Consider the following 18,131-nt stretch of genomic DNA (forward strand, 5'->3'; position numbering starts at 1 on the left):
ATGCACGCTGCCAGTAAAGGCGAGAAAAAAGGAAAAACAGCGTTTCGATACATGGATGCATTGGCTTTGCTCTGGTACCACGGATATCTGATCTTTACGTATATTTTTTTATTCGTAGTTTTAGAGCAACGACACGTTTCACGGTGCATTTACTAACAAATAAACGTATAAATTAGGTATGTATAATTATTATATTAAAATTACATGGTAATTGAATCATTATAAATTGAATTATTATAAATAACCGGTCACAAAAATATTCAAATAATTGAAAATAAGTATTTCCTGCTTAATTTTCAACAAACAAAATTGCTAATATGGATCGTTGATTTGATCTTCAAAATATTAACCGAGAATTTTGACACAAATAGGTAACAACTTCTCGAAAATTTTGTAAAATCAAAGAAGAATAAATCTGGAAGAAAATTTTTCTTAAATGAAAAGAAAAAGAAGAAAATTAATTGAATATATTGTACACATAAGATACGTGCCATTAGAATGAAATCATTAATTACAATTAATCGCGTTACAATCATCTGGAAATATATTTTAATTACCGTAAATATAATTGCGAATTACTTTTCATCTGATAAATTATTGTTTAAACGGTGATTATTGTTTAAACGGTTGTAATTACGTATTGAAATCAAGATACAGAAATGTTTGATAATTATGGCTTCGAGTTTCCAACTAATGCTTTCAAGTGACTCGTTCGACCGAGAAAATTAAAAAAAGAAAAAAAATATATATATATATCATTCGCGTTGTGAAATGCAATTGATAAAATCGAAAATGTATACAGGACGTCGATTTTAAGGAGTGATTAAATAAATTTCAATGCTTCTGGAAGCATGAATTCCAGAAGAGGTTTCATCGCTCGCTTTTCCCGCAATGAAGTTTTGCAAAATTTTCAAATTTGATTAATTACCGAAACGTACGAGAGATATTCTCGATCGTTACGTGTTGAACAGAATTACCTTCTGGCGAATCTCTCCTTTTTTTTTTTCTTTCCACGAAATATTCGAAGTACCGTAATTATTCAAACGCGGTTAAATTGTATTGGATTCGTAAAACTGATAATAATTTCACTGCCCATTAGCATAAACAAAGCTTAAGAAAAAATGTAAAAAATCATTCATCTCTCGTTCGATAGATAGTAATACATTTTACATTTGATAATTCAAAATCGGAAAAAAAATATCGAATTTAATAATAACTTTATATTTAAACTAAAAATATTTCGTCGAATTGTATGATACAGATTATAGAAGTTTGCGTAGAACAAAAGAAAATTAACGGAATTTCATTAGTGGGAGGAAAACTTGTTTAATTAAATATGCATCCCTCGATGCGTTATAAGTGAACGATGCAAGAAAGTTTGCAAGATTATAAGATATTCATTTGAAAATGATCGAAGGAACCAAGAAAGGGGAAAAGAAGTAAAGGAAAGCATGTAAAAAGTATGGCGGCCGCAAGACGTTAAATACCCAGTTTTTATCTTTCCTTTCTTTCTTTTTTAACCAAGTAATGCATTTTGTCGCGCGGACAGCATGAACCGCACACCGGAATGCCGGCTTTAACGACTTTTATTTATGCCGCGTTAATTAAAAATTTCACTGGAGCGCCGCATTCTGGTGGACAGGTAACACGAGCTTCGTGTCTAAATATGCAAAATGCATTTGTCGTTCGAGTAAACCGATGTAAAACAAAGCCTTCCTATTTGCTTCGTTTTTCTTCCTCTCATTTTTGGATTTAATTTATTCCTGGCCCTGCCCGATTTTAAATAAATTTTTTCTTAAATATTTTGTTGCAGAAGAGAATCTTGATTAAAATAAACAATGGTCGGGAGTGAGGCATCGCTAAATTTTATCCGCCGTGATAAATTTTAGTCGAGAATGACCGAGGCGCAGCTTAATTTCCTTTTCCAACGTTTTGTCAAGGAATGATAAAGTGACTCTTAAACAGAATTCTCAAATAATTCGTGAATTTATAAAATGTTTAATTTTCTTTTCTCGAACACGAACCACTTTTTTTATCAAAACCAAAATTAAAAACTAACCGAATCGAAATCGAGGAAATATAAGGAAAGAATAAAATCGAAGTATCTACGATAGCCTCTATAATGAAAGAAAAATCAATCAGAAGGTTGGACGAGGGTTGCAATCGCATCGAAAATATGGCGCTAATGAATATTCTCCAAGTAATACTTGTCGCACCTCGATACTCCTCTACCTCGTAGAAAAGAACTCGTCCAACGAACCCCATCCTCCAAATGGGGTCCAAAAGATTCGAGGGGTTGCACAACCTCCACTTACATAGCCTCTTCATAACAAACGAGATCCACGGTAAGAGAGACGAGTGGATAAAATGGAGAAGTCTGACTTAATACACGCTTCGTCACTGTCGATGAAGAGGGTCGACGATATTTCCTCCACCTCTACTCCTCCTCCAACCTCCTTAAATCCAATTTTTCTCCCCTTCACGCTTTCCCTTCGATTCGATAACACATTTTCGCTTTCGGCTTTCTCTCTCTCTCTCTCTCTCTTCGCTTTGCTTCTCATTTACAAATGGACCATGGTCATCTCACGCCAGATTTCGCTAATACAACAGTGAGTGGCCACCGTTTAACCATCGTACCATATTCTGCGTGTCGGGTGGCGAACGATCAATTACGCGACAATTTGCTTTGGCCGGAATCGGAAATGCGTCGTTACAACAATTTCAACTGGTGGAAATTCGAAATCTCGAATAAGAATTGAATCACGAAGGAGTTTTTTGGAGCCCAGACTGGATAATTGGCTTGAGGTTAGGTTATTTCGCTCTTCCCTTTTTTGACTGGGATTTGGGCGGGATTCTGAGGCGTACGGACTTACCAAGTGAATCTTTTTTCGTTTAAGGTAATTGGCTTTTATTAACACTTTGATATATCGTAATATCAGCGTTGCAATATCCTTTGCTTTTATGGAATTTCCATTATAGGTTTAATATAAGTAATTCTTTCGAAACATTTATAACATATATATAGGAACACATTTCTTGGAGGAATTAAAGAATTAAATTAGAAACGAATAGTTCCATATAAAATTTAAAATTCAAAAATTAAATTTGAAATACCTATAAATTTCACAAATTAAGATTTTCGCTCATTGTTTCGATATTGTTCATATTTCAAAATTAAAACAATTTGCCTCTTCGTGTGGACAAGTAATTGCTAAATTACATCCCCCATTTATGTGATAAAGTGATTTATCACATAAAATGCCTGGATAATGCCACGATCCTTCGAACCTTAAAAATATTTCACATCGTCAAAAAAGAAAGAAGAAGAAGAAGGAAAAGAAATAAAAATTACGCATAATAAAACATTTTGTTTCATCGATCGGACGGTACACGAATTAGAAGCGGAATGTGGGATGGTTTTGCACAGCGCTTATCATAAACCGATACAGAACGGTCGGTTGCGCGCGAAATAATAATTTCCTCCATTTTCTTCCCGGATCGTACGGGAGCCGAGCTCCATCGGCGATCGTAATTATTGAATTACAACGTCGTAAAATTTTACGACGGCCCGTTAAAACGGCGAACCGTTTGTAACAGAACCGCCGCGCTGACTTCCAATTACGTGATTGACACTGATAGGAAGGCCAATTTCCGTCAGCGGCCGAAATTCCGGTCTGGTTACCAGGCATCGATACTAATTCGTCCGAATTGCGCGCCAATCGACACGTTAATACGATTAAACCGACGATGTCACCTTCATCGGAACTTGTGAGCTCACGTTCTGTAAATGTTCGCATTTCTGAGAGTGAAACAGAGAGATTTTTTATTTTTTCTTTCTTTCCTTTTTTATTGGACCTCGTTCAACATTCTCTCTTGATATTAATAATTGTAAATTTTCGAGAAATTGGTGAAACGAACTTCTTGGCTATTTTTCTTACATTTGTTCAGTTTTAAACTAATCGTTCATTGATTAATTAATTACATTAATTAATTTCATTGCGAGATTCGTGCGTTGCGTTCAGAATCAATTGCTAATGGGATAGTATATTAATGTAGTTAAGTGTAGAAATAATATGAAATGCTAGGTGTTGAAAATTTCATAAGGTTAGGTAGAGATGTTGCGGCGACGAAACTGGTCTGGAAGATGAGGTTGCGATACGTCAATCTCTATTGAGCGAGAGGATCCAAGTCTCTGAGAAACGTTTGACCAAAGTTCGGCTTTAACCCTCGAACTAATAACTTCTTCAACAAAGGGAGAGTGCGAAGCTGGACACCGTAATCGATAAATAGTTGGATAATAGATAAATTTAATTCGATCTTTGTGTCTAAATACACGATTTATTCGATTAAATTATATATATTTTCGACGAAATACAATGTATGATATATTATGGTACATTTTCGTCTTCTGAAATTTCTTCGGTAAAAGTTAAGATTTAATTAATTTTCTTCTTTTAAAAGAATTCTGTTTTGAAAGATTGATAGCTTAAAAAAAATAGCAGGAGAAACTACTTATAATTTTAACTTCATTTTATCAGCAAATTTTCTAAGCAAAGAGTATAACCAGATAAGAGGTGCTCATGACCGAATTTATATGATAATGAACTACACGATCTATCACGAATTTATCAAAGCAAAATATCTCACATTGAGCTTCATTTTCAAAGGTAATCTTCCTTTCCTTGATATTACACAGAATTTTAATATTCTGAAATAATTATAAATCCTTCATATTTACAATTCTTCACTGCTATAACTATAACATCTCTTTTCTTCTTCTTCTTCTCTTCTAAAAGTTCGCACAAACCACTCTAAAAATTATATTTAAACAAAAATTTGAATGGAAAAATTCTTTAGAAAATTACAACACTTTCGCACTTTCAATTTCTCTTTCCTTTTCCGAAAATGCTCGCGTAAACTATGCGCCAAAAATGAGAAATCTCAGGAAAAAAGAATTCTAGCAACGTTATATCCCCTTCCTATTTCCTCTTCTCTCTCTCTCTTTTTCTTTTTAATAAATCATCCTCAAAAAAAGTCTTAGAAAAGCGGTAAAGTTCACGCTCCAAAAAAAAAAATATCTGGGATCATCCCCATTTCAAATCCCCAAACGATTCCAACGACCGCTAATTCCTTCTTCGCGAAGTCACGTTTGAATCCCATTCGCGAGCCACGATTTCCACGTAAAATGTATCGAGAGACACATGGGCTGTGTACCCCCGCGTACACAGACACCCACCTCAGGGTGGGGTAAGGAGAGATTCCCCTGGGATTGCGATTCGAGGCAACGTCTGGGACGAGGAGCATTAAGGCTGCTCGCGGTCGAGCTCAGCCGGAAACGGCACCTGCAAATGTAGATACGGGGAAGCCATCCACCCTCGAGATGCGTGGAGACAAAGGTCGACGCCGAGCAAAGATGGAGCGAGCATTAATCCGCGTACGAAAGTTAAGCCGCGAGTATTTGATCCGGATTCGATTACTTTCAATATGTGCACGATAGAGGGACACGTGTTTAAACGAGGCATACCACCATATATTGGATAAGTGTACCACTGACAGAGAGTTTCTGGTACTTCTGTGTGTTTTCAACCGTGGGTTGGTCGCGGCGAATCGTGAGAAATTGGACTTGGGTCAGGGGTTTGGGGATACTATTGGGTGGTTCGAGCGGGTTGTAGAAAGTTTTAAGTCGAGGGGGGAAGGAGGGAGGGAGCGTGAATTGATACTTTGGAATTCTAGGGGATGCGTTCCTGTAGCGAGCAGGGTGGGAAGCTTTTGAAGGGAGTTTGAGAGTCTGAGATCAATTCATATTAATATTGTCTCGTTATTTTATTATATCATTATGTTTTTTAAGATATATTTATCGATTGAGGAAATCTAGGTTGTGTTATAGAAAAATGAAAATTCGTATGAAAATGTGAAGAAGAATAGAGGAATTTGACACGTAATTTGGACTGGTATTCAAAATACGATGGTTCGTATATGGTAGCTTGATACAGGAGACTACTTCTCTCGTCGAAATCGATGCGTGACACTTGGTGAAATATTCGAGCATCGACATCCCTGTTGGATGGTCTGCTGATATGGCAATTTACAACTACACGTGACTGTGTTATTACCTAAACTGCAACGAAGTTCTGGCCGGCCGAAATTCGACTTAAGGGTTCAATTCAATCGCCATTCATATTCAAATAATTTAATCGTCGCGATTTTAACGTCGAGCAATCTTTCTATTTAAATATTTGTATCGAAAATTATTTCTTGGATCTTTCTTCGAAATAAAAATCTCTTCTTAAATTTCTATAGACAATCAGACCATTACTACGATTCAACGAAATAAAACTGTTTAAAAACTCTTTCTAAAGTAACTAGAAAAAAGAAAAGAAACTTTCAAACAGTAATAATGATCATGTACAAAATATTTTTTTACTCCAAATTTTCGATCGTTATAAATAACGAAGAAGAATAACGAAGAGAAATAACATTCTCTTCTCTTATAAATCCTTCTCGAGCAAAAACAAAAAATTTATTAACGGAAAGAAAAAGGAAACACGGAAAAAAAAAGAGAAAGTTTCAAAAGAGCTAACGATCACGGTTCAAACAACAAGAAAGAAAATGGCTAATACTTTGCTAAAAAAAAAAAAAGAAAAAGTAAAGATCAAACGGAAACCAGTGCCACCATTAAGAAGTTTCATTCATTCTTCTCTTCTCAACGAGATTCCCCCATTCTCCACGCCATTTATCCCAATCGTTCTTCTATTTTTTTAATCTGTGTCCATCCCCCATTACATTCGCAGCAAAAGCGGAGTATAAAGCGAGGCGTCTGATCGGTTCAGGGGAGAGAAGACAGGTACAAATCTGTGTTTCAAGGATATTCGACGTAACCAACGACGAAGTGAGACCAGCACGGATTTAATTCGTCAGATTGGGGACACTGATTACAGAGAATTACTCGCGATACCTTCTTGGTACAGTTGGGTAAGTCTTCCAGTTCAGAATTGCTGGAGGAAGTCAGAGAGGATCGAGGCTTTCTGACTTCGAGTTTTCTTCGATTCTGTTTGCCCTACCCGGTGTAATTAACCTACCGTCCTTCTCTCTCTCTCTCTTTCTCTCTTCTTTCTTAATAATCACTTCGAGCTCGAGCTGCTAATCTTCCAAGTTTTATGGGGAACGGGGGAATCGTTTAAAAGTTCCGTTTCCATGGAAAGCCCCGTTTTTAGATCGTTCGAGCTCGTTTCCTTCCGATCGAATGTTTTGATCTCGTTTTGTTAATGTCAGGGACGATTCGTCGTCGTTGTGTTCTTGGTCGAGATGATTTTATAACGTTTTAGTTTGCGAGAGAATTGTGGATTCCTGTTTCGTTTCGCTCTTGTTGGATTTCGAGAGATGTGTAAATGTATTTCTCTAAAAATTAAATTTTGTATATTCGTGGATTAAGAGTAATCTAATGTACAATAAAAATTCTAAAAGTAAATCATAAATAGGTTGCAAGAAATTAAATATATTGAAGATGATCTTATATTTTTTATTTTGTTGCGAACAATTATGCACGTATTATAAACGTATATTTTGATAGATGAAATTGTCACGCGAAATATCGATTGAAATTAAATTTGTATTATGTGTAAGTAAATTAAAAACAAATAAATGTTTCAATAATTTCGATAAATGATAAATAGTTATTTTTAAAGATTCGATCAAGCTTGACAATTTTTATTCCATTACAAGGGTTTCAAGTTAAATCAACGACATTCTAAAACAGAAGCTTTCCTCGAATCTCCTTCAAATTGATTTCGAATGCGCTATATTCGTCGAGTGGCTGGAGCAAAAAACGAGATACCTTGCAAAATCTTATAACGACATTATCCATATTTTTTAATCACGATGTGATAATTATTCAATCATTGTAATTAATATTTCTATGCGTTTCATTTAATATACCATCGAATATGATACTTTTGATTATTTAAATATTAAAAAAATTTTATCCTTATGTGCTCAATTAAATATTAATTCCATCAGCAATTTAAATTTGTCATATTTTCAAATTTCAATTACATCTTCCATCTTTATATAAATATTAAAATTTTTCGAGATTTTAAAATTTTTTTCCGATTACAGTAATTTAATAAAATAACGATACGAGCAACAATGATATATTTGGATTTGAAAAAATAAAAAATTTCGTGTTTAATTTTAAATGGATATCTCTAGAAAAAGAAAATTCGTCCTCGATTTAAAATTTATAATTTTAAGAAATAGATATTTAAATAAGAGTCAAATTTTTTAAATATTCTAAAAAATTAATTGTTTCTCATATCCAGTATTAATCTCTTCTTTTTTTATCGCATCAGTTCTTACTTTTCTTATCCTTTGGGATTCCTTACTTGCAGGAACTTGATTTTTTCCTGCTTCCTGAAGTTTCTCTCTTGGTACACTCATACTGCTTCTACTAAATTGTTACAATTCATTTATCCTGATTTCATTTTATTTTCATTCGTTCGTTTCTCATTTGTTTTCACTCGCTCTTGCAATTACTATTTTTGGTGTTCTCACGCTTTCTCTTTATTATTGGAATTCTCCCTTCTTTATACCTCTGTTATTGCTACAATTCATTTCTCCATGCCTTTGTTATGATTTATTTGCTCTTATTGCTAGAACCTTTTTTCATTCCCTGTTACTTTCGTTATAGAAATTTAATACTTTAATATTTCAGTGCTCTCGTAATGTATAAATAACGAAAATTCTGCTGAAGATTCACCATGGATAAAAACTGTTAACCTTTATTTTTATTCCTATATACCAATTATATTTAATAATATAGAACGGAGAAAAAAGAAAAAGGAATCGAAAATAAACGTTTTCACATTTAAACGAATTTTTAAACTTGATTCTGCCGATATAAAAAATATTTCATCATTCTATACTTTTAAAATCAAGACTTTTTATTTTATTATCCTCCAAATTTCACAATTTCATTGGTAACTCGTATGTACACTCGTTCATATCGGTATAATTAATAAATTTTTGCGGATTTGAATATTATCACCAATATCACGTGTTAATCACGCAAAACGCGAAACCACACAGAAGGAAAAAAAAAAGAAATGATCGACAACAGCAAGGGACAATAAAATTGGCACGAGAAAGTGCCAACCGCGCGACTAATTAAAAGCCCAACCATCCACACCTTTCGACAGCCTTTATTTCCTCCGGTAATAAACGTTTCGTATCGTATTTGTGGCGCACCGATAGAGTCACAAGTTAATTAGCTCTTTACTCTCGTTCCCACTTTTTCTCTCTCCTTCTTTTACGAGAGTCATCGCGCACCCCTCTCCCCACTCCTTTGCCTCTTTATGCGTTTAACCGCTTCTATAAAATTGCGAATCCTGTACGGATTTATGGCGTAATAATCTCCTTTTTTAGCCGCCTAACAGCCGAGGGGATCGCCGACTAGAATCGAACAAGAATTTACAAATGCTCGGATGCAGAAGAGGCGAAATTTGTTGGGAGAATTTAGTCGATCAATGGATTGGGAAATTCGACAGAAATGGGTTGATTGTTTCCAGTAATTACAGTACACGAGGATGGACGCAAAATTAAAAAGAAGAAAAAGAAAAAGGAAAAATTACACGAATAAAAAATCTTTAAATCTTCTTAATATGTGGAATAAAATAATCGTATCCCTTAAAAATTATCATGAATTATTCTTTCCTTTTAAAACATTCTTGCGCTGATTTTAAATAGTCTTAATAATTCTTTCACTTTCATAAAATTTTCCTTGGGAAATTCGAGAAGAATTGGATTTTTGAGTTCTTCAATTCAAACAGTACACGAGGATGAACAAAATTGAAAAAGAAGAAACAACAAAAAAATAATACAAAAGCTAATAACGTAATAGAAATTATTATCCTTGTTCTTTTCTTTCAAACATTGAAACATCCTAATTTTAAAATTTTGCTCACGATTCACCACAATTCGAACCCTATATGATTAATTCTTCTTTTCTCGTTCCCATTCTCGCAACAATATTACACTATACTCGCAATATACAAATACGCCCCGCGTTCCAAACGATCTCAATCTCTTTCTCTCCCTCCAGACTAAAAATTTCCTACTGGAACATCTCCATAAACGTCGCGAAGAAAATGTAACGTATAAAGGCTTGTGTAGTTGTAAAAGCGTGGCCGCAAACACGAGAGGCAAAGAGGAGGGGACGAATCTCTTGCATGGCGTAATATTTCTCGCCGACGCGTACGAGAAATAATCTCTCGATCTCGAGAAACGTAACAATCCACCCGCAGGGTGAACATCGTGAAATGAAATTCCGACTATCTCGGCACGTGGTCAAAAATAAAGCGAGCCTTCTTACCACCGTCCACGTGTAATAGGGTGGAAGGGGGTTGGTGAACTTTCATGGAATACAGATCAGGGCCACGACCTATCTCGTTCTCTCTCTCTCTTTCTTCACACCTGTACACGCTATATTGACCAGAAGTTTGGAATCACTACGTGTTCCGTGGTAGTTGAGAATTTGAAAAAAGAGAGAGAGAGAGAGAGAGAGTTAGCTTAGAAGCTCGTTACTATCCGTGAAAAATTCTTGTGAGGAGAGAATATGAATTTGGAAGGAAATTGGATCTTTTAGTTTTTTAATTTAGTGAGAGAAGAGAGAGAGGGATGCAGGTTGATTATTTCCGAATTTTTGAAAAGTGAAATAAAATCACACGAATTTCAGGAAGAATATTAAAATTGTAAATTAGAAGCTTGGACTCCTAGGAGATTTTTAAAGTGATTTTACGTTAAAGTTCCAAAGTAGAAGTTGGAGCTTTTTCGATTGTATTAAAGTTCCAAGATTTTAGATTTTCGAAACCTCTTTCTTTAAACTGTAATTGTAATCCGTCGTTTTTAGAGATCGCAACAAAAATTAATCGAATCAATTATTCTTCTTTTTCTTATCTTCTCATCTTCCAAGAGATGGAATTCTAGTTTACTCGTTGCAACGAATAATTCTCCAATCAAGTCTCATTAACCAAGGCGGACAATACGGCGAATAATTACACGGAAGAAAAATCATCATCGAACCATGCCCTCGAGACGTGCTCGAGATTTCGAGCACACGTGTCGCCACTCCACTCCCGTCCGCCAGACGTTCAAGAGGCCGAAATGAAAAAAGTTTCCCCGGGTTCGCTGTCCGACAAACGAAGAACAGGCCTTTTAATCGTGGATGCGTCCACCGATGCTTCCCTCTCGTTTCGTTCCACGGGATCGAAAACGTAAGAGAAGCGATACGTTCCTGATGATAAGTTTCTATGTAAACAGCGTCGGCCGACAGCATTCGCGTGCTGGTTATATATCGGCTAGCTAAGCCCGTGCCGGATTTTCTGCTCGATTTCAGATCGTAAACCGATACAGCAAACTGATATCCCTGCTCTATTACTTGCTGTCACGTCAGTACGTATATTAACAGTGGATAAAGTGGAATCATCCGTTGTAATCAAACCTGTTCACCTTATCTTCTTCCAAAGACGAGCCTATTCGAACTATCTATCTATGTTGCGTTGGTTTATTTGTTTCTCGAAATGCGAGAAAATGCATAAATTAAACGACACGTTGATAATCTGTGTAATGATTTCATCAATGGTGTTCGAGTCTGTGCAATCTGTCGTTCTAGAATTTTTTGCGCCGCGTTGTTGCCGCTCCCACGACTACAACACGACTAGATCCGATAAAGCAACCGATAGCTTTTTCACGAATTTCGAGAATTTTCTCGAAATTCGTGTCAGAGAACAGTCGATATTGTTTAGAGACGATATCCCGGAATATTCGATTTCGATTCAATCGTGTAAGACCTGCATGTCAGCAAACATGTGTCTCGTTATACGTGTCGAGGCAAACTTCATCGTGTGCCCCGATCCTTAACAGAGATGGATATAGATAGATAGACAGATAGAGAATGGACAGGTACAGGATCGAGGCGGTTTGTAGGTGCAAAATGGATGGTCGCCTGCCTTAGCATTAATGTCGGGATTAAGTCGAGGCCGTTAGTCCTTCCATGCCGTCGAAATTGCGCCTCTATTTCACCAACCTCCGTACACCATCCTGGAAACCATCCGATCTCCTTCATCCTCGAAGATCTTCCCTCGTCGTTCCATATTATCCTTAAACGCCCACTCTTTAAACAATCTAAGCGGGAAGTATCGATCGATAGTTGAAACGAAATCTTTGGAATAGAAGTCTTTTTTATAATGAGATACATTGGTTTCACTTTCAATCTTCTCTTTTTTTTCTCTATCTCGAAATGAGCAAACGTTACACCCTCTTTTTAGCTTCTCGTGATATTTTCAGATCTCGATTTGGATGAGAGTAAGTTGAAAAGGTGAAAATAAATAGGTATAATAAATTCTTTTCGATAATTTGCAATTATCGATAGAACAATTTTTCCATTTTCCAAAGTTCGTCACTTGGAAGGGGAAGAAGGCAGTCGATGTCTGACTAAGGATGATCGGTCGTTGAACTCTTCCTCTTTAGTTTGCAATGCAATAAGAGAAGAGCCCTCTGCAGACCTTCGAACCCTCGCAATTAACGTCCCCGTAGAAAACCTCGATTGTTTGCGAAGGTTGCATATAGTTCGATGTATTACGCGGTTTCTTTCCACTCTTTCTTCTTCTTCTTCCTTCTCCTCCTCCTTCTCTTTCTCCTTTTCCTTTTTATTCTCTCTTCCATTGCTTCTCTCATTCAACGAGAGAGGTATTGTGTACAACTCGCACGACGACGAAACGGCCGGCCAGTGTTTTCAACCGGATCTCTTACAATTCTGCGCAAATATTGAACGAGTCGAACTTGCAACCCCGGGTAAAACGTTCCGCTTGAATGCGGTGGATTTTGTTTGCATCGAGGATATTCGTCTTGGGTGAGGAGGAGGCGTCTTAAGGGGCCGTTTTCTCAATGGATGTTTTCATCTGGTTCTGGTTACGTTTCGTGAGTCGCAAGCATGTTTCATAGCACGGCGCCATTGAAATCGGTATGCTTTGCTGCAATTCTGACTTTAAATCGTATGAAGAAATATTTCGTTCGATCTCTGATTCTCGTATTTTTTTATTAAAAAAATCTCCGTGATTAAAGATCAACGTTCGTTAATTTGTTTAAAAAAAATTTTAAAAAGTTCATTATTTATCATCGAATATCTTTTTCTTTAGGAATGGATAAAGATTTCTTGCGAGATTGTATAAATTATTCTTCCACAACGTGTTTGTGTCTCCATCTTTAAACATTCTTTCTTTCATCCCCTTAATTCTTCGATTATTAGATAATTTCCATATAAAGATGATTAATATATTACGATATAAAAAATACAAATTAAATAATCTCTCTTAAACTTCAAATAATTACAATCCATTTCGTTTTAATCTATTTACATTAACATTATATACAACTTTCTTGCCCTCGAAAAGGAGCAATACCAATTCTATTAAAACTTTAACAATTTTCGGACACATCCATCTTCCGAGCTTCCATATCAATCGAAAAGTGATTCATTTCACGTTCCACGAAAGCCCAACTGTAAAGTATACTCGTGTTCAATCCTGTAGGGAACTTGTAGTTGTAGATGAACAGTTTAGGAGGCGGGAAGAGACTGGACTGCCAGCCCAGTGTGTGCACGTAACGCCTATGCGCGAAAGCGTAGACAGAGTGTACAACGTGGAAACACGTATATCAATGTGAAGACGCGAAATGCATTATTTTCGACCAGGCCAACGTCCGAAATTCCTGTGCCGGCGCGGAGGAAGTGCATGTGCATTGCGCGAATAAATCTGGCTGACGAAGGACGGAAGCTGGATGTGTGGTTCGATGGTGAATTCAGCGAAGCGTGATTATTAGATTAAATTTTCGTTGGAATTAAAAAGAAAAATTTTCATCGGTTTTGAGAAATGTTACAGGCGATTAAATTATTATTATTATTTCGGATATCTTATTCTTCGTTCATTTTGATCGATGAATTGATATTTTTTATTCGTTTATAAAATATTATTAAGAATATTTAAACGGATATTTAACGTTCATACTAACGATATGAAACATTTCTTCTTTTTACTCACATTTCTTCATTCTCAGAAGTGAATATAAATTATCATACATTTTTCGAGGATTGCCATGAAAATTTTATGATAATACACTTTATTGCGGTAAGATAAGTGCGCAATATCGTGTCATTTATTTTTGAAAGCCATCAAGAATATAATGTGTATATTTTCCCCATCGTGGCACAGAAGATGAGTTATCTCACATCGAAATTTAAAGTGGTTTCACTGCACTTATGTGTGATGCATTTTGAAAAAAATAATTTAGAGAGACTACTTTTTAATGTAAAAAGTAGTTTCGAATTTAATTATCGATTATAACAAAATCATTGTAAAATTGTTATTATCAATTTCTTCAAGATCTTCGAATCACAGACGATCCTTGAAGAATCAATAAATTTTTGTTTAAAAATCTTAATGGAAGAAACAAAGAGGATTGATCGAAATTACGTATAACCGACCTATATTATTTATTCATCCATCCAGTAGTCCATTGTTTTGACCGTCTAACTGATTGTGTTAATTTATTTGCCCAACAATGATTAGTGTACGCCTATTTGTTTGAACCTGCTTGCATCATTCTACTTGTCTAATACTATATTCGTCTATTTAACTGCCACTATTCCACTAGTGCTTCACAATGCCTGTCTTATTACTTATAATACACATTAAACAATTACAAAGATCCATCCAATAAAGATACCAACAGAACATATCATCGTATCAACGATAAGCAGAATTATACACTGAAAAATAATAACCGAGTTAAAAATTTCGAATAAAGTTACAAATTATTTATTAAAATGCTCGAAATTATTCGTAACCATTACAATCGAATCGAGTAATAAATCATTGAAATACCTTATTCTTCGACTATATTAAAATCTTGGCCAATTCCTGACGATAGATCAATCGAATCTTAGCCCAAGTTCGATCGTTAGCCAATTAGCTGGTACACAGTCAGAATCATTAGTCTAGCACAGTGTACACAGGGTGGTGAATTATCCTTGAACGGGAGCGCCGAAAAGAGCTCCGAGGCCTGCACGCAGTGAAGGCAGTTAACAGCCAGAGGATTGCTAGCCCCTGGCTGTTTAACTCGCTCGCCTCTCTATAGAATTCTGTGGATACAACCACTATTACCATCGCCATTACCAGCACCAACCTATCTTTGATATATATATATATATATATATTTAACTACGAGTAACGTCAACTCGTGCCATCCTGCGCGCCATCCTCGGCCCAGGAAAACGCGTTTGCCTAGAATTTATGGGACTTTTGAACGGTTCCACTCTATTATTCCCCCTTTCCCACGAAATTGTGCCACGGATAGGTTGAATCCACGCGACACTGGTTGGTTGGGAATGGGGAGAAAAATACGAGGCGGTTGAGGGCGCTCTACGATTCTCTACGTCGTCAGATTTCGACTGGATTCCGTTCGGCTTAACGCTCGTTTAGATCGATATTCTTCGAGGTGGGTCAAGTTTCATCGTTCTTTTTTCTGGGTAGATAAATTAATGGATAGACCTTTAATGAACTTTATTTGAAAATTAGGGCGGAACTTCAGTATATTGAAGAGTACGTTCGTGAATATATTTTCATCTCTGAATGTACAATATTTTTCAATATTTTTTACAAGGGACGAGTAAAGATTTCGCAAAGTATTTTCCATCCAATCCAGAATCCAATCATTTAAAACTAATCGACAAAAATTACCGAAACTTTATTCTCCCCTTTAACAGCCCCTCGGGTGAATTTTGCCCCAAGTCGTTCAACATCCTCGACAAAGTTACATCGATAAGGAGGGGATATTTGCGTATCGAGACTCTTGTGTAGAAACTTTTCCACGAGAATGAAAACGACGCGGTATCTGTTTCGTTCGAGGGTAGTATTTCCTCCACCCCCGCGATAAAGAACGACCTCCGCTTTCATCGACAGCTTTCATCTATCGCGTTCGTTAGATCTCCTCCCCCAACAGTCATCCGCCACTTATCGGATCGCTCGTAAAAAGTTATTCACTGAAAATGAACCAGCAATCTTCCGCAATGCGTGCGATACGCGATTGGGTTTAGATACGATGTTTCGAGACCTGTTTCTTTTGAGGAATTTGTCGAGGAAGATGGACATCGAGAGAAACGCGTTGACAATGAAAACGAATTGATCGATGATTATATGAATATAAATTTCTGCAATGCAAAAATATAAGAAAAGTGAATGCAAGTGGAATTGAATTTTCGACGGAGTTGAACCGAAGTTGATAAAGTAATTAAATTGCTTCGAGGAAGATCACTTGTTAAAATAAACATTTGTTTGTAGTTTATAATTATAATCGGTTATACACTTTTCATGTAACCCGTTTGCCATTATAATTATTTGCAGATTATTATTATATCTTGAATAAATTATCGAAGTAACTTCACTCGTAACTTCCATTATTAAATTTTGCCCGTAGCTGGAAACTATTAATAGTTTATTTAAAATCAATAATGGATCGTATAAATTAATTAAAAAATATCTATATTCTACTAAATGTAATATCATTGTTCAATTTCAATTCCAATAATCAAACGAAACCATTAAATTCTATCTATCCATCCAACAATCCATCAACAATTTATTATATCGTACATATAAGATCAATAATTCAAAATACGAAATTCATCAATAATACCACTCGATATATCAAATAAACACAAAGAAAAAACAGCAAATATCTCTTAGCCAAAAAATCACCTTACACGAGAAACGATAAACCCTTTTCTCGGTTAACGGAAAAGAAATAAGAAATCATTTTCTTCCAATTTTTTTACGAGATCTTATCTTGATCCTTAACGACCAAGGGTCAAAGATCCGTAGAAAATTTGGCCAGGTCGATGTGTGAAAGGCAGGGCCAATGATAAAATAAGGACGAAATTGCGGGGAGGTTGGCCTAAGCTTATTGGCCGGGCGTTTTCGACCATCGTAGATTCGCTATCCTTTTATTCTTACCCTCGATTCACATTGCACGAGACATATATGGCACGAGTCGTTCGTTCTCGCGAAATATTTCAAAGGCAATGACCAGAGGCTATCTATTTTCTCTTCTCTCGTGGAACGATTCCATGACGAGGGCGAAGAATCGCTTTATTTTTCTATTTTTTTTTTCTTCTTGCAAGGAGAAACATCTCTCTCTTTTCGAGGGAGAGATTTCTCACGTTCCACGGTAGCGCAATTTTCGAAAATTAGAAGAGATTCTCTTTCGCCCGGGATGCGAACCATCCTTCGATATCGCGTGATTACCCAGCTCGAGGTTCGACCTTTGGTCAGGAAAAGAGGTGTACTCTTTCTTTCTTTGGTGGATTTTTGGTGGACTTGAGGATGGGTCGAAGATGGAATTTCGAAATTGAGATGTATTCTATATTAAATATAAAAGAGTTTAAGACTGTAATTTGACGAAATGAAAGTAATTGTAAATTTATTGTAAGAGAGACATCATTTATTCTTAAATAAAGTACAGTATTTCTGAGGGGGTTATAATAAAATTTAAGAAGATATTTCGTATTCTCAAAGTTCAGAAAACCGTGTATAAATAATGTGTATGGGAAATAGAAAAATTCTACAAATTCACTTTATAAATACGAAGCTATTACAACACCGTATTCTCTCATTCGTCCCTCAAAGAATACACAAAATACACAAAACTTGGATATGCAAAATTTATTTTGCTTGACACTCGGGAAACGGTATCTAAAGCTGTATACCGAAGAATGAGAAGAATAAGAAATTCAATCTCGATAAATGGCTACTATAACGATATCATTCTGTCTCTCTTGGAATTTTAGCTCTTGAAAAAATATTTCAAAAACCTAACAAAATATTTCGTTTTATCTTCGCGAAATTTTGTTATTGCAACAGCATCATTCGTTCATTTTTTTTCTTCTTCTTCTTCAAGAAAATTCACGGAAGTTTTCGAAATACGAGAACATTATATATGTACATATAAAAAAACAAAAAAAGAAAAACCGTAAAACGTTATTTTACATGGAAAACTTTTACCTACAAAGAATGAAGAGACCGTAT

General features: G+C 35.8%; 1 protein-coding gene across 3 annotated transcripts in view; it reads left to right on the plus strand.

Annotated features, from left to right (window-relative positions):
• The window catches only part of LOC107995359 (uncharacterized), a 184,122-nt gene that overhangs the window by 91,921 nt on the left and 74,070 nt on the right, over window positions 1–18,131 (plus strand). Inside the window, exons 5-6 of one of the 3 annotated variants that reach the window (XR_009830848.1) lie at window positions 6,792–6,972; window positions 9,421–9,699. The exons of 1 other annotated variant lie outside the window; for it this stretch is intronic. Coding sequence is in view for 1 of the 2 variants with exons in the window: in XM_062078189.1 (XP_061934173.1) it covers window positions 6,792–6,910 (119 nt within the window). In the remaining variant the exon portion in view is untranslated. Of the gene's footprint in view, window positions 1–6,791; window positions 7,396–9,420; window positions 9,700–18,131 lie in introns of those variants that run through there. One more of the 3 variants, XM_062078189.1, reaches the window with a different exon arrangement.

This window comes from Apis cerana, linkage group LG8, assembly GCF_029169275.1.
Source record: "Apis cerana isolate GH-2021 linkage group LG8, AcerK_1.0, whole genome shotgun sequence".
Lineage (NCBI taxonomy): Eukaryota > Metazoa > Arthropoda > Insecta > Hymenoptera > Apidae > Apis > Apis cerana.